Source organism: Phyllostomus hastatus, unplaced genomic scaffold, assembly GCF_019186645.2.
Source record: "Phyllostomus hastatus isolate PE091 unplaced genomic scaffold, TTU_PhHast_1.1 phas_contig_37, whole genome shotgun sequence".
NCBI classification, from domain to species: domain Eukaryota; kingdom Metazoa; phylum Chordata; class Mammalia; order Chiroptera; family Phyllostomidae; genus Phyllostomus; species Phyllostomus hastatus.
Genome location: NW_025333867.1, coordinates 461615 through 485131, shown reverse-complemented (window position 1 = coordinate 485131; position 23517 = coordinate 461615). Strand labels below are relative to the sequence as shown.

The window sequence follows — 23517 nt, the reverse complement described above, 5'->3', positions numbered from 1 at the left end:
CGACTACCAGAAAGAGGAGCCAAGCTACTGCTTTCCTGGCACCAGAAAGTAAGTTCTGATCCTGAAACTTAAATCAAAATTCAAAGTAAATTCATAATGCAAGGCTAAGAAACACAATTACAGAGGTAGGCATTTGAAGGACTAGAAGAGTTTTAAAATAGTTTAAACTGTAGAAATCAAGTCTCTCAGAAAGATCTAAATAAAAGTGGAAATATGCTTAAGAATTTATTCAAAAGTACTAACTATAACATAGGCAGATGTAGAATTTATGGATGTGTTTATCTTACTTTTGGAACTATATTCATATATATCACTATCACATTCATTGTAGGAATAAAATTTAAACAAGATTTCCTCTATTTTTGCAACAGAATGGTTGTCTCTCAAATAAGGGAACATAATAATAAAGGTTAATTTTTCAAAGAAAAACAAAACTTTTAACAAAATATTTCATGTTCCTAAAAAAGGAACTGTACAAACATGAGAAAGTTAGACAAGTTAAGGTAAATTCTCATAGAAATAGAGTCCTGAATCAAGGATACATAGAACTGGCCATGACTGAAAGACAAAGCAGAAAAGGGAATAAAGACAAGTTAGCTAAACCAGCCACTAAATACAAACTGCTCATAAATGAGTTGACATGTTCCCCACTGATTTAGCATCCACTGGAGAACAAAAATTAACTAGATTAACTTATTAACTTAACTAGATTAACTTAAATTAACTAGATTAACTAAAATAAACTTATTAACTAGAAAATAATGATCTCACTTACTGAAAAAACATACATAATTTCTGAACAGGATTCTATGACCAGCCATGACCTTGGCAATGATGTAGGGAAGAATAAAAGGAGGTGGAGGCAAATGCACAGGCAATGTAAAAATGAGAGAAGTACTGAAAGAGGTAGACTGAAACAAAAGAAGCTTTTCCCCTCCAGAGTAAATAGAAACTAAACAATGTTGTCACTGACATTTCTTTGCATAACTCTGGACTATGAAAAAAATATATATATCAAAGTGCTTTCCAAAATAGTTAACTGGTGTCAATATGCCACCTTTGTCACATTAGGAGAAACTGAGCTGGGCAGTAAGGCATGCTTACTGCATGGGTAATTGGCCCAAGGCTTTCTTTCCTTCTTTTCCACCAATTCAGACTACCTTTGTTGTAATTAATGCAAGAGCTTGTTAAATGACATGAGACAGGGAACACTGGCCTTGCCCTCCTCCATCGGATTAGGTAAAAAGGTACAGGTTCAAAGTAAGGTAAGCCTGAGGCCTACCACTGTAAAGTGAACTACTCAGAGTGCCTTGGGATGGCCTAGAAGGATGGTGTGCTCCTTTGGGCCAACAACTGATGTTAATGCTGGACCAGACCCATTACAGAAAACAGCCTACTTGTCCAGCTAACTCCTCACTCTCAAGGCTGGACTTGAGCCAAATCAGACTCAAAGGTTTGGAAAGAACATCGTTCTCCTAGTTGTTGCCCTTATATTTCACATTTCACATTTAGTTCCTCTCTTAGCCTTGTCTCCTCACCACTTAGCATGAGTGCTCCCCTGTAAATACTGTACAAGGACTATTCTGTCACTATAGTTTTAAGCATGTAATAGTAAATAGTAAAAACTTCAACAAGTGAGTGGGTGCATGCTTTTGATGTTAGTGTCAAAGTGTTCGAAAAGTCTCTAGAGGAAGGAAGAGGAGGCAAGTGGAGATAAAAGGAAAGGTTTAAGAAATATGCCTGTCAAGGGGAAAAAAAGAATCTTAGAAGATGTATTAATAAATTACAAATCTCAGAGGGACCTTAAAGAATCAAGAATCAGCTCAAGTTATGAAACAAAAGAAAACGGCAGAAACAGAATCACAAAGCAAGAAAGATGGGAATATGTGTGAAACACACGGGTGCACACACACACACATTCATGTCTCCTAACCAGAGAACAGAACAAAAACTCCCTGCTGATATATGTATAGAAAGTATGAGCTGGAAATTCATGGACCCTAATATTTACCCAATTCCCTGTTCTTGTCTCACAAGTTGGGAAACGTTATTTAACATTTTTATGTCTCAGTTTACTCATTTATAAAATAGGAATACCAATTTCATTGTATGGTTAAGAGTATTAAATCAGCTAATTGGTATAAAAGGTTCACTTATACCTGGCACATAATCACCACACCATACACTCTAGCAAATGTTATTGTTTTAGTAAATTAATTCAAATATTTATTGAGTGCTTAGTATATGCCAGCACACTGCTAGATAGAATAAGGCCAGGTCTTGCCTTCAAGGCATTGAAAAGAAAATGAGTAATATATTATAAATGAATAATTATAATGTAACAGTAAGTAAGGAATTATAAACAAATCATTATAATATAATCCAAAATAGGGTTCTTGAAAGAGGTAGCAATTTACTCTTCCTGAGGGATCAGGGAAGATGTTTTGTGAGCTAGATCCATATAAATAGGACTTAGGCAGATAAAAGGAGGGAGAAGATTAAAAGAAAAAGAGGAGCAATTATAGAAAAAGTAAACATAATATACGTACTGAAGGAGAGTGCTTAGGAAAACTGCGAAACTGATGTGTTTGATCCATTGTAGGCACTGGGAAGGTGATGCACAGACACTGAAAGCCTGGCTACCAAATTTGAACTTTATTCTTTAGACATTAGGAGGGTATTTGTTTTAGATCAACAGTATGGAAAACAGTGTGAAGGAGGAGAGTGCTTAGGTGAGAGACGTCCAAAGAGGCATTGTCTGATCTTATAATTATTCTCCTATATTTATTGTGCTTTTACTATGTGCCCAAGCAGTTTCAAGTTATCAGAATTCAGCAATGAACTAGACAGATACTGCCCCTGCTCTCATAGAAAGTTATGTTCTACTGGGAAGACAGACAATTTAAGAAGTGAAGACTAACAAGATCGTGAGGAGTACAGATAAGACATGGAAAACAGGGTGTTATGAAATAGAATAATGTGGGTGGGAAAGGCTTTTTAAAAATGAAGTCAGGAAAGGCCTTCTGAAAGGAAAATAAAACTGCAGAGGAAGACAAACACCTGGGGGGGAGGGTGGACTTGGTAGTCTAACATCTGAGAAACCCTCGAAATTGTGTTCAACATCTGGTATATACTCTTAAGTGCATTTTCCTGGGAAGATATCCAAAGGAGCATGGAATCCCTTCCCCTAAATGTTAAACCAGTGCATTTAGATGCTTAACAAAAACATTTTGGGGGTTGAATCTAGGGCTAGTGTTCAACAGAATGCAGTAGTTTCCATCAGCAAAGGATTGAAAAAAAATTCCTCAAATGTCAATGCTTTATTATACCTGCATCTGACATTTTCATCATTTACTTACATATACAAATATATGGCAGCCACAAATGTGTAAATACTTACGTATTTACTTACATATAACAATACACTCCCCGCCGGTGCGGAGCCCCTGCCCTCTGGCCACCACCCAGCCAGGGTGGCCCAGGGGCGGGGGCGCCCCGAGGAAGACCAGAGGGGCGCGTGGGTGGGGACTCGAGGCCCAGCGCCCTCCCTCGGCAGCGTCGCCCATTCTGCGGGGCTGGCTGCCTGGCGCCCCTAAGATGCCCCGGGCCTGGGCGGCCGTCACCAACCCACGGACACCCGTGGGCCCGGTGGAACGCGGGGCCGTGGAGGGTGTCCACGCTCGACGGTGGTTGCCGGGCGACCGGGCCGCGGTGAAAGCTCGCCCGCGAGCCTCACAGGCCGTCCGCCGCCGCTGCCCTCCTTGTCCTCCCGCTGCAGGAAGGCCGGGCCGGAAGAGGAGCCCGTGCAGCCGCCCGCCCGGTACGCCGAGGGGCCCGGGCCTCGGGCCCGCAGCGCGCCGGGATACGCAGACCGCACGTGGGCCGGCGACACCGCTGTGGGGTAAGAGGCGGGCGCCCCTGCCGGCCGCGGCCGCGCTCTCTCCACCGAGGCCTGCACAGCTGGGGAGGGAAGGGTCTGCACCACCAGTGGCACCTCTCTGCAGCCACCCACGTCCCCGCTCCAAAGCTCCTTCCCCAACTCCCAGTCGCGAAGGCCGCGGCTCTCTGGGCCTCTCCCCCAGGTGCGGTGGCCTTTTCCTGGCGCCCTCCAGGGCACACACCCGGCTGGCCCCAGGCAGCAGCCTCGTCCTCCTCCAGTCCTCCACCCCAGTGCCTGGCATAGAGCAGGTGGGTCACTGCCCACTGATTAAAAACTTGCCTGGACTGTGTTTTCCATTTCTTCAGGATGCAACTTCCCCTCTAGGAGACAGTAAATTGGTGTGGAAGGTAGTGTTTGGTCCTCTGGACCTTTCAGTGTCTCTGAAACGTTCATGGGGCCCTTGCCCTGCCAGTTTGTGGGGTTGAGCCTGCTTTCAAATGGAGTACCTATTTTGAGTGATTAAAAGCAGAGTTCGTGACCCTGCTTTATAGGTTCCAGATAATTCATCCTATTTTTCTAATTTGCATTTTATTTTCCTATTTGATACTATCTCCTTCGTCACCTCAGACCTTAATTTCCTAACCTTCTGTCCGTTAGATCTGTGTGCTGTTGTCTATGCCCCAACCTACTCGTTTTTTTGTCTGGATTGCCCCTTGTTTTTGGTTGATTTTACATCGTTACCCCCACCCTACCCTCACAGTCCCTGTATTCTGCTTTCCAAATATCTTTTACACCTCCTTTAGATGGGAAGCCAAAGTTCATGCTTTTTAAAAGTCAGTGTTGTACCTTACCCATAAATGTGCCTGTTCCACAACCTGTATAGGATTTTAGGGAAACAAGCCAGCAAAATGGGGAGAAGAAATGGTGAGAACTGCGGCACCAACCTGCGTGTGTCAAATATCCCTCATGAGGTATGGCAGATGCTACTGGCCATGAGGTATGGTAGATGCTACTGGCCTTGGATGTTTGGGCAGCAGCTCCCATTGGTTAAGATCTAAACCCCATTGAATCTTACTGCTGAGATTCCTTATTGCTGTCTCTCTGTGAGCAGTTTGTCCTGAATTTTCCTCTTGGCACATTTGGAATATTAAATGGAAAATTTTTATTTCTTGCAACAAAGGCGAAGTTAACTAGGCTTCTCTCCAAATCTTGAGATGTTTCTAATTACAATTGGATTTTGTTTTATTTCCTCACACATACTTTGTGGAAAATATTGGTAAAGCAGGTGGGATGTTAAAAAGAATGACCAATTCCCCCCAACCTGTAAGGAGTTTGCACTCCAGTTGGCATCATGTGTGGCTGACGACCTTCTTTACCAATTGACAAACTTAGGTACATTAATTTGATTTCATGATCTCAACAGCACAGTTCATCAGCCTCCCTGTACCATGAGAATTTAAGAATAGTTCTCACACGTTATTTTGCACATAAGTATGCCAGGGTTACAGACATAGCTGAAAGGAGCTCAAGAATGTCAGGGACATTTTAAAAATACAAATAACTGGGGCGTATCTTCATCCTACTGAATCAGAATTCAGAGTATTATTTTTAAAAAGCTCCCCAAGTAATTCTTACATAGAGAGTAGATCTAAAACATACTATTTCAGAGAGCAGTGAATAATTAACTAATTTTATTTTTCAGACACTACCAGAGAAAGAGAATCTACAGCCTACCTTCCAAGGTTCAACTCTCCTTCCTATCAGGAGATGATCCTTGTGGATCAGTTAAATCCTCATTCTATATGTGGGATTATGTCTCCCTGTTCCTCCTTAGTGTGGAGATGACACCTAATGCTACCTGACATTTTATTTGTGTATTGCTTAGAGTTTAATTTACAAAGGATTTCCTCATTTGAGATAGAATACAACTGAGTTTGTTCCTAAAAAATGTGCTTTTTAAAAAAATTAACTAATCACCTCTTCATGTTCCCTTTTCCAGGATAAATTATTACAATCCTCTCCTCCACATCCCACACTTTTACCCATAGCACTCAGCACAATGTCCGGAATATAAATACTCAATCAATGTTAGTACATTTTCTTACTCATTTTTTGACTTTCTTTTGAGTGCTTCCTGAGTGTTTCTCAACAACTGTAGTCCAAAATGTGTAGTGGGCTGTTCAATGTTGAGTATAATGTGAGAGTTAGAGAATTTTCTTTGGTTGATGGAAAGATTTTATAGGCTTTCAGATCTGGTTTTCAGGTATAGAAGATTTGGTGAATTTGCCGTTATGTACCAAAGACATGAGGTGGACATTTTATTATATTTTTAACTCAATTCTGAAAACTGATGTGCCATTATTTTTAACAAAATGAGAGTGAAACCATAAATTATTGTAAAAGCCTTTCCATTTCCTGACTAATAATTGTAATCAAGCTGATAATAGCTGGTAGTACCCTTATTGGTGGTGGGGGAGGCTCATGAAGCCTTGTGCCTTTTTTTATACTTTACCCAAAGGACATGTAAAATTATGTATTTAAGCTTTTAAAATTTTAACATTAAGTTTATCCTAAAACAAATATTGTTTTAGAATTTATCTCACTGGAATTTGGATTCAGAAGTACCTGATCCTGAAAATAAAAACCTCCCACCTGGAAGGGATAGTGCAGCAGGTGGTAAGAAATCCTAGATGTGTATATTTATACTAATATTTATAAATACATAAAAAGTTATATTCACTTGTATAATATGAATAACCACTCATATTAAAGGGGGTTTGTTTTTAGTGCAACTAGCTTTATGTAACTATTAATTGTTATTTTTATATACATTCTTTCAGGCAAAAGTAACAAGGTAAGGATAAATGTTTGGCTTTAAATAATTCACAAAACATTATTTTACAATTATTTGTATGTTCTTTAAAAAAATCTTTCCTCAAAGTTAAACTTTATTTTTCATTTCTGTGGAGTTCTTTAATGAAGTCAAAGCCATTAGTTTTTTACAGGGCTGCAAATTGATCATTAAATTAATATTTTATTATGTTATTTTTTTCTGCATTTATTCCCCACCACCACCACCCCCCACCCCAGCAATCCCCACCTCCCTCCCCTGATTCCCCGCAACACCACCTTGGTTTTGTCCATGTGTCCTTTAGTATTTTTCTTTTGTTTTAATTCTCACCTAAGGATATTTTTTCATTGTTTTCTAAAAAAAGGAAGGGAGAGAGAGAGAAACATCAGTGTAAAAGAGAAACATTGATTGGCTGCCTTCTTATATGCGCTCCAAGTGAGATCAAACCTGAAACCTGGCTATGCCCTGAGGAGGAATCAAACTGGCAACATCTTGGTGCACGAGACAAGGCTCCAACTAACTGAGTCACACCAGCCAGGGATATGTTAAATTTTTTCAATATACAATTCTATAAATGGAAATTAACTTTGTAGTGAATATAGTGTTTTCTAGTCATTGCCAAAAGGAAAATGGTCTCAGCCATTAAGGTATCTAAAGCAGTTGAAATGGTTAACATTTTGTTTTGAAGTAGTGAGAAAATTAATTTTCATTTACTTTTTTTATCAAAATAGAAAACACTTAACTGTTAGTTAAATATGATCATCTTAATAATATTCAAGGCTCATTAGTTAACACTGTGTAGTTGGTACTTATAAGATTATACTAATTCCTGATGTCAGTAAAAACAAATGATAAGGGAGTATTACAGGATTTTACTATATATTTCTTAGATGAAACTATATATTTCTTAGTTACAACAACTATATAGTCTTAGAACAGGAGTAGGGAACAGAGATATATTGTGTTTAAAAGTCTTCTGCTGCTTTATAGAACCATTTGGAAATTCCAGTAGAGCAACTGATGCTAGAGCTTAATTTGTCAGAGAATGCTCACAAAAGAACACAGGTGGGATTTTATTCATCATACTCTTTTCCTAAAGTATTATTTTAAAAAAATGCATGCAGTTGCTAAAATGTTGCCCATGACTTTTCTGTCATCAGACTAGGATATGTCAGTTATGGAGTTATCCTCTTAACAAAGGAAGTACCATGGATAACAGGTAAGAGGATATTTTTGTAAACCCCTAAATTAGTGAAATAAATTTAAATATAGATGAGTTAACTACTTATCTGAAGTATTAGGACAAAAAAAACAACCACAAAAAAGTAGTGTGTGCAAATAATGGGAAATTATAGAAACTCACTCTAAAATAGAAAGTGGCTGGCAGACACTACAGAGATAATCATTATATGGCCATTGAGAGTTTACTATGCTGTTACAGTGAGGGTTTAGATGGACAAGAGTCTAGACTTCTCATTGAAGGAAAAAGGACTTGTATGAGAAAGTATTGTAATATTCTATGTGCTAGGAACAATTTCTTATATGTATTAACTTATTTAATCCTCACAACAATCCTATAAGGTAGGTACTGTTATCATCATCCCTGTTTTATAGATGAGGACGTTGAGGCCGGATGACAAGTTAAAGAACTTGTGCAACATCATACAATTAATGAATGGTAGTACCAGAATATAAAAGTAGCTTGATTCATGCTCATAACCACAATAGGATATTGCTTCTGAGACCTTACAGGATTTGAATTCTTATTATTTGGTTCTTAAGATTTAGTGTACATTAGAATCAGCTATAATGATTCTTAAAAATACAGGTTGCTGTTATTTGGATATGATTTATTGAACACTGTTATGTGTCACTTTTACATACAGAGTATTATTTAATGGACTTGAGTTCTATTCCTCTTTTTGTATCCAGTTTTGACAATAGGGTGTTTCATTTGATGGCAGCAATTGGAGGTTCTGGATAAATTCACCCACTGCTAAACTTTGAAGGGTGAAATCAAAGTGCTAAAGGGATTGTACTGATTAATGTCCTAAGGGAATGTTGGAGCTGATAGGGATAGGCAAGGCTTGTTTTACTAGTGAACTCAGCTGGGAACAAGGATTTCAAGGTAAAGGGTCAAATGAAATGAATTCTGTCATGCTAACTAGCAGAAGTGCAAACAGCAGAGTTCAGGCTAGGACCACAGACATGGGATCCCCTCACCTGGGTTTAAATCCAGCTCTGCCACTTACTAGATGTGTGACCTTAACCAGACTTGCCTCAGTTTCCTTACCCATAAAAGGTAGAAAATGAGAGTGCCTATTTCATGGGGTTGTTGTCAGGACCAAACAGAATAATGTATTTGTTAGGCATTTGCTGTTAATACTGGGAAGGCCTAATAATATTGCAGAGTTGAAAAGTTGGTATCAATGAAATATTTTATTATGGAGATTTTTCTCAATATACCATCTACAAGAGAATCAAAGTAACAGTAATTTTCATTCAGTGTTTAACACTTTTGCAAAGTCCATTCATTTAATTGCCTTATTTCTTAGATCACCTCCAAGGTAGGCATTCTCCTTTCCATTATGCTCCCTGGTGGCAAAGGAGCCAAACCTAGGTCTTCTGTCTCCAGAACCCTGCTCTTTTTACTGCATGACATGGATTGTGCCTATTACCAATTGTAGGTTTAAATAGTTTTCTTGTGGTTTTTTCAAAGGCAAGTCAGTACACCTAATATTTAAGTAAATGCATAAATTTTTACCCTTTTCTGTAGAAATGGTAAACTGCCTTTAAAAGCTAAATGGAATATATATTCCATTTTATATATATATATATATATACACACACACATACATGTATAATATTTATACACACGCATACACACACACACAACAGGATTAATTTGATCCAATTAGTGGATCAAATCTTTCAATGTCAGTATTTCTATTTAACAATAAACTGAGTATTCTGTAGCCTGGCTTTTTTGCAGTTTCATTTTACTATAATACCCAGAAGTATTTGCTTCTAAAGCAAAAGAGCACTATCAGATGAAAATTACTGTGGACTATATCTGGGGTAATTTTTGTTTGATATACATTATTTTGAATACTTTTTTGTTAGAATAATTTTTAAAAACCACAATGACCACAAAATAAAATCCTTTATCCAGTAAGTAACCTAACTATGTTCTTTAAGAGTTTACTTTTATCTAATTCTGGGTTAATAAACATTTCACTGTAATTTCAGATTGAGTTGGAAAGTGTCCTTTTCAGAGAGCATAAATGCACGTACAAAATATTTATAGGCAGACAGATATAATTAACCACTTTTAACCTAGTGGCCATTCATAGCCACAGTTAGCCATTTGTAGTTATAATGATTTCATTGTCTGCATGATAAGGGGATGCCCCATCAATAGTTTAATTGATAGTTTAAAAATGTATATAGTAGTATATAATCAGAGCATACTTGAAAATTAACATATTCTGTTAAGATGGATAGATAGATACACATATGTCATTAGGAACTAAACATTAACCAGTCTTTAATAAAGGTTACTTACTCATTCTTATTTAATAGCATTTTAATTTTAGTCAACAAGCCATTCATTAATTAAATCATTTTTAAGGGATTTCAAAAAACCTTCTATGGAAATTGGCTTTAATACAACCAACAATCCCATAAAGTTCTTCACTCTGAACCACTCACTAACAAGTGCTCCAGTTGATAAGCAAGTTGGTTCTTACTCTGAACTGCCGACATCAGTAAGTCTCTGCTGGCCCTATGCCGACGGAGACTTTTTTAAAGACAGAAATGAGGCTCATGTTAATTTATGTTCAACTATAGAAAACAACAATGGTGAAACTTTATCTGCTCCAAATTGGAATTTGAAATATGGAAATAGCAGTGTAGAAGAAAATTTAACAGATGAAAGTGATTTATCAGAAAATGAAAAGGCAAGTGATACTTTACTCAGCTATTTTAAAAAGATGGACCTGAACTTAAAGCCAGAAACAATAGAAAATGTTGAAGAATCTTTCACAGAAGAACCAAGTGAAGTATTTCTATATCCTGATTTTCTTCCTCCTCCTTTCAATACTCTGGACTTGCACAAATTAGCTGTCTCAAAATCTGAAAATTGGAAAGCAACAGTAGAATCTCCAGAAAGTTGTATTGAACATTTGATAACTCGTTTATTGGAATTGGAACGATTACAACATACGACTATACAAAAAGAGAGGCCAAGATTACCAACTACCTTCTGTACTCCAGCAGTTACTGAACGACCCTCTTCCTCCAAAACTATACCAAAACCAAGACAGCCAAAACTTTCTGACTCTGTAAGTCTTCAGACAACTTGTGTAGATAAAGCTAGAGAAAAAAGAAAAAATAATTCTGGTGCTTACAAGCTTGAACAAAATGCTTCAAAATGGAACTGGAGCACTGCTGGCAAATATAAGTGGAATTCTAAACCACCATCTCTAAAAGGTTCATCCACAACAAAACATTTGATGGCAACTTATGATGCTTTCAAGAATCCCAAAAGTTCCATTTTAAATCCATGCCAAGAACTCTCAACCAATCCTACTACTGCCCAAACAACTCAATCACTGGTTAAAGTGGTCTCAGCAAGACCTTGTCTGCCACCAAGGTCTCTAATACCAGTTTCACCCATAAATTTGTCTTTTCCTGAAAATCACACAGAAGAAATCAAGGCACCAAGGACCAAAAAGAAACTTTACCGAAAACACATAGCATTGAACAGATCATTCTATATTCAAAAGCGATACTGTTTATCACCTTCATTTATAGCTAAGGGTAAGTGCTCACCCATTGAGCAAAAATAACATTTCCCCCTATGCGCCTCAATGTGAGCAAATTTATCATAAGAAGCCTAGCTAAAAATGGTTCATCATTTCGAGATGCAGGTATTAAACATGCACAGGCACACAAATTACTTGATGTGCTCATGGAGTGGAACTTATGGAAACCACTGCTGAGATCAGTCTATGTATCAACCCAAGGTAACAGACAATCTTTTGCATGTTATATTTCAAAATGTTTTACTTAGTAAACTGTTCCACTCAAAAGATCGTTCTTTTGTTGTGATTGTTTCCTGGTATATTTCCATCATCAATAAATGGTATCATTGACTTCTTGCTGCTAGCTATTCCTGTGTTCAATTATATATACCTAAGAGTTAGTTACCTCTACCAGTGATTTTTTTAAAAAATTATTCCCGTTACCTTTTTTCTTTTCTTTCTTATCTCCGAAGTCTCTTTTGTCTATTGTTTTGACATATCCTTAGGTATCTGGCCATTAAAAGCAAAATAAGTTGCTGTTTTGTTAAATTCATATACAAGATCCTCAAAGTTCTGCTGTGAAAAAAATTTTCCATTTCCCAAGCCCTTGTCATTTGAAAATAAGACCAATTCTCTTTGGGGCCTAACTGGAGGTTTAGGCATGAAACAACCCTCTTTACTCACATCTAATAGTTATTTTTTTGTTGTTGTTCAATTACAGTTGTCCTCATTTTCCCCCCATTACTCTCCCCTGCCCTGCCTACCCCCCACCTTCCACATGCAATCCTCCCTCACCCCCCTAGTTGTCTTTGTCCATGCCTTTCTTACATGTTCTTTAACTTGACCCTTCCCCTTCTTTTCCCCTTACCCCCTTGTTTCTCCCAGATCTAATTGTTTTTCAATGTCCAAAGAAAAATGGGAAAAGTTACTGTCTACTAAGCAATCAGAATCTCAGGTTAATGAAACTCACACCCCCACCCCAAGGCTCTCTGTTACTCGAAGTCTTACCCTTGGTTAGTTGAAACTCAAAATAAGCTACAGCTTAACTCATGAACTGGTGAAAAGGGAAATAGCTGATTGACACTTACTGCACCTAAGAATCAATGAAACAAAAAAGTCGAGTGCTGGGTTCTATTGCAGGCTTACACAAACAATCTTTGGGAGTGAGGCCTGGGCACCTAAAATATAAACGCACATCCCAGACAATTTTAATGCAGGTGGTTCTCAGATCACATTTTCAAACACACAGTAAAGGAATAACTTAACGTAACAGTTAGAGTTTGGATATTTGGGGAGATAGTGTGCTTTGGTTTTAGTGAATGGTTGGTGAGTTTAGTTTTTCTTAAACATTAAAATAAAGCCATAATTAAAACTTAAAAGATTACCCAAAGGTAAACATGAAAAGTAAAAGGATTCTCCCTCTCCCCAATCCCACACACAAAGGCAGTCAGGGATTTTCTGTGTATCATCCTCCCAAATAAGATGAAATATTTGTATTAGGGATGCATGAAGTGAACGAAAGAATAATTCAAATAAATGTTGAGTAGAGCAACTGTAGTTGCTCTATTCTATCTTTAGTAAAAGAGTAAGGCTGTTTTCTTACAGGCAGGGGTCAAAGAAAGTGTGATTAGTTTTTATGTTGGTTTCAAAGAATTTTCTGGAACAATATCAACACAGCAATAGAGGATAAACTTAACTCTTCAGGATACCTTGTTATATAATTTTACCTAAATCCTATACAATTAATGTCATTATCCAAAATGGTATAGTATCCCTTCCACAGGATAACACAATTTTGAACTTATATTTTTACTCTTTCCAATTGGCACTGATCTTTCTCCATCAACTTTTTACACTCATCCTCAAAGTTCTAACTTAAATCCTGAACCTCATTTACCAGTCCTTTGCACCTGTTATAATTTCTACTTTCTTCACCCGCTTGGATCTTATTCCCTTAGGACTAAATGATACAATTTTTATTTGTAAAATCTTAGGGAAGAACATGACTGTTCTGTTCACCACTGTATCCTGAACAATCACTGTAGTAGATACCCTTCCAAGTATCTGACTGAGGAATAGACTTTATCACTGAAGATTCTTAAGCATGACAGCAATTACAAGCACTGGCTCCGTGCCAGACAGCTAAATTCAAACCCAGGCTCTACCGCTTAACAAGTTCTAACACCTCAGGCAGGGTCCTTAATCTGTTCACTTTCATTTGTAAGGTGAATAGAATATTTTTTATCTCATGTAATGAGGGGATTAGGTGGTAAATTTTTAAAAAAGATAAAAATAGGGATGACACAGAACTAAATAGAAGGGGCCGCCTCAGCACTGAATTTACTGTCACTGGAGTAACAACTCAACCAGATTAACAACTCCCCACCTCTCACAAAGCACGCATGAGGCACCAGCCACAGTGTGGAGCAGCAGACATAAACCCTGGATTGCAGTAAAACCAGGAGTGGGAGTAAGCACAGGAGATGGGAAACTGGAGGTAGGGAGGAGCATTTTGGAGGTACAGGTAGAAAGGGGTCAGTATGTCAGAGGTTCCATGGAGTTGATCACACACTAAGGATTGCTTTTGTTCTTTTGAGTGTGTAGGTTGCGGGGGGGGGGGGGGGGGGGGCAGTACCGATTGGTACCAGTAAATTTCTTAGTGGAAACAACCAGGCTACTTTATTTAGGATACTATTAAACCTAAACAAAGTGAAGCTACTGCAACACCTACCTACCAGATAATTTTCAATTAGAGTCCAAAATTGTCCTAAATACAGTTATGTAAAAAATATACTAACAGCTGATTTCAATTACAAAGCAAAGGAACTAATAATTTTTAATGTCATGCTTAGTAAAGATAGTTGCCAGGAATCTGTTGTTTAAACTGAACCCTAAAACAAAGCCGTTTTTCTCGTTTGCACTGCCCTCCCTAATCTAATACACTACACATTCTACTTTCCCTAATAAAAACAGGATCTCATGACCCTTCTTTATCAGCCACTTTAGAAAATTATGTAGCTCTTAATCCTCTGCCAGCCCAAGTAGAAAACTATAATCAGGGCCTTTACAAGGCTATCTAGAACCACTGCCTTTCGCCCTATTTCTTATAAAAATAAGGATTTGACGAAATTAGTCTACTGGCCTGAGTGGCAGGTAGCTCCAGCTGGGTGGAGGATAGTCTACAAAGCCAGACACTCTGGCCCTCCATCCTCCAATCCTGCTTTGCATGTGTTAAAGATTCACAGGATATCCTAAGTATTTTATTCAGTTTTCAAAAGCTCAAGAAATTTTCTTAGGAGAGAATAAAAAGTGGGAACACTGAGGGTGTTAGGTCAACGCATCTACAATAAAGCCATTTATTTTTAAATTTTTATTTATTTTTTAGAAAGAGGGGAAGAGAGGGTGAGAGGGACAGAAACATTGATGTGCACTCACCTTTCCTACACCCCATACTAGGGACCTGGCCTGCAACCCAGGCATGTACACTAACTAGAGATTGCACCTGCAACCCTTTGGTTTGCAGTCTGGCGCTCAATCCATTGAGCCACACCAGCCAGGGCAAAGCCATTTATTTATATCATTATAGAACAGGGAGTTATCTCATTGCTTATTATCCTTCTATTACTAAGAAAATCAAATAAACAATACATGTAAAAAGATCATGAATACAATACCCTTCGGTGTATGTTCTACACTTGTTTCTCTGCATCAACAGAGAAACCATTTATGTTTGAAAGAATAATCATATTAAACAGGATGTTTCCAAGCTGCAGTTCTGTGAAAGGGTCGATTCTTTCTGTCCAGTAGTTTGGTAAGCTTCCCTCCACACCTTTCCTCTTCACTGAGATTCACAGAGCACATCAGATGTCTTTTGAGAACTTTTAAAGTAAATATTTAACTTCAATTTAACCCAGCAGTTACCAATCATGTTTTAGCACAGAATATTTTCTGAAGCATATCTGTGAACAGTGAAACAGCACCTAAGAAACATCAGGTAAGAAATGGTGTCTTTAATCTAAAACAACATAACCAAGCAAAGGAAAAATCAGGAGACAATATAGTAACAAGTGGCATATTTTATTATGTTTTCCCAATAAGTTGATTGGGAATATTGTTGCTAAAATGCAAGTTACAATTCAAATGATATCACAAACAGAATACATAGTGAGTATTTTCAGATTTCAGCTTCCATATCTTGATCACTAAATGGAAAGATTCTTCAGAAGAACAGTCCCTTACCCTACATATAAAAGGAAAAGAACAATTAAAGATGCCATGACGATATCTATCAAAATAACTGGAAAACATTTTAAAACTCAATTTAGTGTACATTATTAACATGTGAAATACACAAATGAATTTGTATTGAACATTTCTATAAGGACATTCCATCTAGGAGAAGCATGATAAAATTCATGTTGAATATATGCCTGAACTAGGACACTATGAAGAAAAACATTTTATGGAACCGAATTTCTAATGATATCATTATAACTAAGGGAAGAAGCTACATATTTGAATATTTGGCTTCTTTCTTATCTCCAAGATTTAAAAGGGCATTCCTTAACTACTTGGCCTAAATTTTCATATACGTGATTTCTGTGTTTCATTTCAGAGATTTTATTTCTACCTAGCTAGATAGAGTTCTGCTACAAAATGATAGAGTAAGTCCAAGAAAAGTTTAAGTACTTGTTCTCAGACATAGAACAAATCTGAGAACATAACATTTCACTGCCTCTACCACATACGACAAAACATAAATTTTCCATATTGTAGAAATATCCTGTATATTTGTTAATTAGGAGAAAGTGGTAATTATAATGGTTGTAAGTAAAAACTCTTTTAATAAAAAATACAAAATTATTTTCAGAAAAAAAGTAATTTTGAGGGGAATGAGATAGGCACTGGGAACAAGATGCTATGGAGGATTTAGGGATGAATACGAGTACTGGGACAGTCTCAAGATTTATGACAAGATGCTCCATGCCTTCAAAGCCTTAAAATTCCAACCTAATTTCTGATAACCTTCAAGAATAAGGGCTACCTAGAGAATGGTGTCTGAAATGTGTATACTTTCTAAAAATCTCAACTATTCCCCCCAATACAGAAAGAACTATGAAATCTTTAAGAGCTATCTCTGAAGACTTATGAACCCTGAGTCTGACAATCACTTGACATACTTGCTATCACTTTTTGCTATAAAGTGTAATAAAGCAAAAACTTCATGAGATAATTGTATTTGAAAACTACACAGCTACTCTGAAACATGACTGTAGGTTTTTAAAAGATCATTCACAAAATTACCTCAATCTAACAGAGCCCTTGTAGAGTTCCAAATCTCTTCCTCAGCAAAACTATGAACTCTAATATCACGTATATAAAGACTGTTTGTAGGGTTCCTGTCAAATAGATTAATCTACGAATGTTTAATTTGAGCATATAAAAGATCTATAGTATATCATCTCTCATCTCCCTTAGGAAGAAAAATTAACAATGGCTCCAACTATTTTGCTTCCTTTAAGACCATGACTGGAGCACCAGTCAAAATTAAAATTACTAAAGGGCAAGTTGGAGAATAAAGCATTAAACAGTAGTTGAATAGTATTCTCAAAATTCCAGTTCCTATCCTTTTACATCCTATTCTTTTAAATCTTTACAGATTTGCCAAGGAGATAAGAAACCTAAAGCTAAAGACTAAGTTTTAATGTATGCTATCTTCATATTTGCTGTTTCCCCAATAATCCATAGGAACCAAATTTGAAAACCTTATGTGTTATATAAGGACTCTCACCATTCAAGAGTCTTCTATACCACTAAATTTGACCACTATTTTTATTTTAGGGAAGGAAAGATGGGGAAGAGGCAGGAGCATGATCAAACAAGCACTTTACAAATGAACACAATAGCACTACTATTCTAAGTACCAAACATTAATGAAACCCAAATCATAATGCTGAAAACTAAAAAATTAGACAAAACTTAAATGAAGAATTCTTTTTTTTTTTTTAAATCTTTTATGGAACAGAAACCTTAGTTCATGTCTTCTGGTTGTCATCATCTTCCACTGAGCTGCACCTAAAACACAAAGAACAAGTAACAAGCAACTTTGTTTTTTAAAGAATATGTAACAGTTTTGAAGGCATAAGATGAACTGTTTCTAGTGGAAGTTAACTTAATTATATAAAATGAAGCTATAAAAGTCACCAGAAGCATCATATGTTATTCTGAGTGAAAATAACTACAAAGATTTGAATATGCAGCATATTATCACCAATACAAAATAAATAATGGTGGGAAAAATCTCTACCCATTCCATTTAAGGTAGAAAGCTGCACCAGTGATGCCTCATTTACAAGGCTTCACTCTACCTGAAGATGAACACCACCTTGTATTTATTTAAGTAAATCTAAATCATGAAGAGATGGGGTATAGAATCAAAGTTGGCTTATTATATTATCTATCACCTTCCTGGCTGTAGTTCATTTCATGTCTTTAAATGGAGCAAAACCCACCAGAAGAATGCTGCTATTCTGATTTTCCATTCTTGAATGCACCAAAATGTGCATGCTTGTTGTAATTAGTGCCTGGGTGAATAAAAAAATCCCATTTACAATTTAAAAATATTATTTAAGCCCCTAAAATCTGATTACTTTCCATACTCCTCAGGGAGACAAGAATTAATCTTATAACCCAAACGGAAAATATTACATAAATTTCTGAAAATTCTCTTCCATCATGTTAAAAATACAATTCCTTTGTGTTGCAAAACCAAGCTGATTTACATGATTTTTGTTTTAAACTGTGGCTAAATGTTTATCTACACATGCTGTCAGAAATAACCTTGTTAAGAAGGTGAAGCTGGTGTCTCAGCAAATCAGACCCCTTGGAGAAGGCGTTGAATGGCCTGTGCCCCGTTTTCCTTTTTTCTCTTTCCGCACCATCAAAAGGAAAAGTGAGAAAATAGCAGAAACATTAGTTAAATCCTGATTTATACCCCATAACCTACAGGAATTATCTCACTACACTGAAAGCTGACAATATTTGTAGAATTTTTTGATGAAATAATTAGGATCCTAATTATTAATAAAATAATAAACTTTTGGCTAGGTTTACATCTTTATTAGCAAATAATTGTTTAAGACTTTAAGGAAGAAACGAAAGGTTGCTTTTAACTATTTATGGTTTACCTGACTTACCAGCACTGAAGACAAAAATTTTTAAAAATGGCTACAAATGCCTTGTTCACAAAAGACTTTATTATCTAGTGATGCATACTGAGAACATACAGAAATCTGCATGGTCCACTTCACATGCAGTAGAACAATCTTCACTTTACAATAAGTGAGTGTCAACTGTTTTATGCAATAGACAACACTTTAAAGTCACATTCTTAAAGAAAAGCTTCATTTACAAAAGAAATAAAAGGTAAAGAAGCAATTACCGCTTTTAAAAAGCAGCTGCTTTGTTCAAGAGTGGAAGGTTTATGCCTGTATTGAAAGACAACATGATCACAAATAATGAAAACAATGAACAAACAAAAAACACTTTTACCATAAACCAGTACACTTTCAAAATGACATACAAATAGTTAAAAATTTCATTATGTTGTCTAACTTTTAAATATGAGGACTTTCAATTATGCCTCAACATTTGTAATTTAGTAAATGAAAACTACGCATTGTTTCTATGTCACTAATAACTGTATTTAACAAAATGTATAAAGTCTATAGCAAGTTGATTTTAAAAAATTAAAGTTAATTAAGAAACAGTACACTGAAGGGGCTCTATCCATCAAGCGCATACTCTTTAAATTTTAAATGTGATGAATAGAACAGAAATTGTAACTATGCCACAGTTGCAATGCCAAAAAATAAAACAAGATCAGTTATCACACATGCAGGGAATTCTGCCACAAAGCTAATATCCTCATTTGTCAATTGTTCCAATAAAATAACATCTTAAAACACCAGTGATGTTGATGGTTTAGCTTACCTTCAGTGTACTGAATGTTGTACACAACCTGCTTAAAAGAGGAGACCGTCCCTGCAGGCAGGCTCAAGAAGGAACAGACCCCTTCGGCAATGACTACACCAAGGGCATGCTGCTGTGGCCTGCACACACACACCTAGGAAAATGTGAATATAAACAGCATTTATGCTGGCCATTTTACCTGAAGACCAAAATGAAGCCAAGTCTGCTAAAAATAAATCAACCACCCAGTATTACTACTTATTTTATAACAGATGCTTTTGTCTTTTATGTGAACTGCAACCATATACATTAGCACTGTAATTTTGTGCAGTCTTGGCAGTTAAAACAACTTCTACAGTGAAATTTCACATAAGACACAAAACAGATTAACTAACATTTCTAAAAGAATATCACCCTTGGTGTTAATTCAAATATATCATGCTTCCTCAAATTTGCTGGAGAAATATTTATAAGTTTATATACATTAATAAACTGCTGTGAAATTTCTTCAGTCTTTGTATTTAATTACTCAAACCATTGGAGCTTCTTCATCTCGTTTAAATTTTTTCCTGGATAAAGGCATGCTGTAGGGCCTGGTTGATGCTAATTCGTTTGGCTGGGTCCAACATTAGGATCTGGTCCAACAAGTCCTTTAGTTGGTGCACTTTTTTACGTTGGTCTTCAGGAAGTCGCTGGCACCCAATCAAGTCAGCCAACAGGTCCTTAGTTGGATTAATGGTGCTCATGACAGTAACTTTCTCCTAAAAATAATTTTTAAAATGCGTATCTCTAAATGAAGTTACTAAAAACATGTAACACATCAGACTGTTTTTTTTTTTGTCTACCAAAAATACTAATGTGTAGGAATAATCATCTCTTCATTTGGGTATTTAGTGGCTGCCTCTATCCTCTACATCTTTTCAAGGAAGCAGTTAAGAAAACAAATGAAAATGTTAACCACAAGTTAGTTATACGTTTTTTAAATACATTATTCTGTAATGTAATTTTGTAAAAATAGTATCAGAACTCTAAAACTTAGTTAAGTAATTAAAACTTGAGAATTCAAAAATATTAGGTAATTAAAGAGAACAGTAAATGCTTGCTGTGTGAACTGTGCTTTTCCCACTCTGAAGCGGAGACAAACAAGTACACGAGTTGGCCCAGTGTAGTGGTAAGTGCTCTGACAGCTAGAAACACACGATATAATGGGGCCAAAATAAGTAAGTCCTTACTTCAACCTGGAGGTATTTAGAAAGGCTCATACAGAGTATGTATTTCACCTGAGCCTTGGAGCTGAGTACATTTTTAGGGGATGAGCAAGTAAATACAGGAAGCAGATAAGGTCAGGATGGTTGTGAATGAAGCCACAGGGGTCTAGAACAGCCACAGCATGCCCCTCAGCTATTTGCCAAGTGTGAAATGGTAGAGTTTACAGAGTACAGTGAAGAAAGGGGAAACTGTTGAAGATGGCAGAGTTCCTATTACAGAGGACTTAGTTTGTCACTGTGAGAAATTTAAGTATATTATCTAGGTAACAAACTCTAGGAAAGGATTTTTAAGCAGAGAATAACATGATCAAATTTGTTTTCAAAAAGATCACTAAGGTAGATGGGAGGCCAGATCAAAAAAGCAATCCAAAGGAAAGATGAGAAGGGCCTAAAAATGACCCATAATAAAAATAAACTCGTATTACACATTTTAAAAATCTCTTCATCTTTCTCATTAACTTGATGTTATTTTGTTCAGGAATTGGCCAACCCCAAAAAGAAATTATTTTTAATGTTTTAAAATACAGCTCCTATGACCCAGCTCATTTGCTAACAGTAAGATAATCATCTAATCTTGACACTTAAAATAGACTTACCCTTTCTGTTACTTTATCAACTTCTATGTACATGAAGTTAAGGTTTTGATCAAAATGTTGGTCTTTGAATACGCCTTTCCGAATCATCTGGAAATAAAACAAAACTTCAACTTAATAACATGAAATTATTACATTTCCCAGGCAGTAACTTAAACCAATTATGATATCAAGTTCTGCTTTCACTATTCCAAATTGAGGATTAAACAAAGACTTAAAATCATTTGTTCTTGGAGAGGAAAAGTATCACACAATTGGGGTTTTTTCTTTTTACAGTTAAGAAATCTAAAGACATTTTACAAATTATTCTCAAATAGCCCTATAATGATACAGGATAGATCTCATTAAAATACTAACAGCTAATCTCTGTATAATTTATTCTAACAAGTCCACCATAACATAAACTGAAATTATAAAAGTCTAAGATATGGCTCTCAGACATTTTTGTAAGTCCCTAAAGTTCTGGCTTTGTGTTAAACAAATTGATACTACAGCTGAAGCATTAAGGATGAGTATTTTTATGTTAGAAAAATGTCATTTCAAGTAAATTTTCTTGGTACCTTCCTTTCCCAAATAACTTCTAAACTTTAATAAACTGATTGCCATCAAGTTCTTCTTTCAATGTTCACCCATTCCTCCTCTGATGACCAAGCCCTTCCTTACATCTAACTAACCTAACTGGCATCTTTTTCCATTTCAACTGTCAAGCATGTTTATGCTGTTACCAGTAAGGCTGTGCTCCTAAGAACACTGATGCTTCCGAAAGAACAGACACATAAAACAGTATATATATTATATATATAGATTTATAGTATCTGTATCTATACAGATATGACATATATATCTCATATATATGTATACATATATACATGTGTATATATAAAATATATATGGTGTTTAACAGTTATGTTCATCAATTCCCTCTTCCTCAATTCCAATTCTACCCTACTGTCTGCTTAATTCAAGGGGGTAAGGAGCAGCACAAAGACAAACTTCAGAAGGGAAAAGGAAAACAGAGTTCTATTCTCTTTTGATAGCTCTTGGCTGATTTAGAACCACTAATTTGAAGACCAGAAATGAGAAAGAGCTAAAGGAATCCCAGTAGCCACATACTTGCCTCTCTGCAACTGTTTTATAGCCATTAGTAATCAGTGTCAGTAATCCATCAGTCAGTCCATAGGAAAATAATGCTAGGACCTTAAAAAAAATACAAGCCCACATTAATGTCCTACCTTATTTGGCATCTTTCCTTTGAGATCCATGGCGAGCTTCAACATATGGTTATTGGTTTTGCCAGGAAATAAAATTTTTCCGGTATAGAGTTCATATAAGGTGCAACCTACCGACCACATATCTATACCATAGTCATAGCTTTTACCTATAACTGGAAACAAAATGGAAGTTTAAATATATGATGATAAAAACAACCAACTACTATTTATTTCCATTAATGGAGTATTAATTTAGCTTGAACTATATAACCACAATCTTAATATCTTGCTTTGGCATTAGTTTCATGTTCTTTCCCATTAATTCTTAACAACTCAAACTTAAAACCTTAGAAAATGAGGCAGTGGGGAAGGAATTGAAGGGGCAGAGAAAAATGTATGTATCTTTTCTTTTTTCATTTCACCTTTGGTGCTAATCAGCCTCAACCAAGGCAACTGGAAAAAACGAAGGTCCTACACCATTCATAAATTTGATAATCAGACCCTGAGTAATCAAGAGCAGTCCTCTGAAGTCGAGGATTTTCCACACTGTTTTTGCTACTCTTGCCAGACATGATCAAGACTCCTGTCTCAACTACCATCTATTCCACCTGAGGATGAACTTGCTGTGGTTCCCTTCTTCATGAATGACCTCGTGCAGCTGCTGAATGTGATGAAAACAATACTTAGACATTAAATTATGCTGTTTCCACCATAAATGATGGCCCAGGTCAAAGAACATTTGAAGACACTTACTGATTTCAGGAGCACGATAAAATCTACTGACAAGATAAGGAGTTATGTCATTATCCGCAACATGTGAAGCCGACCCAAAATCACAGAGCTTTAAAATAGTTTTTGATTCATTAACCTGCAAAACATTTTATCACGGAAGTTTAATTCATGTTAGAGATAATTAAGACAATCAGATAAAAATAATT

At 36.4% G+C, this 23517-nt stretch overlaps 2 protein-coding genes across 7 annotated transcripts in view; one reads left to right on the top strand and one right to left on the bottom strand.

Moving 5' to 3' along the window:
* The first annotated feature begins 3776 nt into the window (after positions 1-3776).
* FAM217A (family with sequence similarity 217 member A) lies at positions 3777-11769 on the top strand. Its single transcript, XM_045841639.1, has 7 exons — positions 3777-3901; positions 4764-4851; positions 6472-6556; positions 6721-6734; positions 7722-7796; positions 7892-7950; positions 10363-11769. Exons 2-7 carry the CDS (start codon positions 4789-4791, stop codon positions 11579-11581), a joined length of 1515 nt encoding a protein of 504 aa, XP_045697595.1. The 5' UTR covers positions 3777-3901; positions 4764-4788; the 3' UTR covers positions 11582-11769.
* A 3825-nt stretch (positions 11770-15594) lies between these two features.
* The window catches only part of PRPF4B (pre-mRNA processing factor 4B), a 35150-nt gene continuing 27227 nt past the window's right edge, over positions 15595-23517 (bottom strand). For 2 of the 6 annotated variants that reach the window (XM_045841637.1, XM_045841638.1), the window contains exons 12-15: positions 23333-23447; positions 22601-22752; positions 21372-21458; positions 18773-20268 (exon numbers count right to left, since the gene is read on the bottom strand). In XM_045841637.1, the coding sequence (XP_045697593.1) occupies positions 20065-20268; positions 21372-21458; positions 22601-22752; positions 23333-23447 (558 nt within the window). In that variant the 3' untranslated portion in view covers positions 18773-20064. Of the gene's footprint in view, positions 15777-17565; positions 17612-18048; positions 18121-18376; positions 18465-18772; positions 20269-21371; positions 21459-22600; positions 22753-23332; positions 23448-23517 lie in introns of those variants that run through there. The other 4 variants (XR_006786012.1, XR_006786014.1, XR_006786011.1 and 1 more) reach the window with 4 other exon arrangements.

Coding starts and splice junctions, on each gene's coding strand:
- FAM217A (XM_045841639.1), top strand. CDS start 4,789: ATGGGGAGAAGAAATGGTGAGAACTGCGGCACCAACCTGCGTGTGTCA. Junction 7,797..7,891: donor ATGCTCACAAAAGAACACAG/GTGGGATTTTAT, acceptor TTCTGTCATCAG/ACTAGGATATGTCAGTTATG. Junction 7,951..10,362: donor GGAAGTACCATGGATAACAG/GTAAGAGGATAT, acceptor ATCATTTTTAAG/GGATTTCAAAAAACCTTCTA.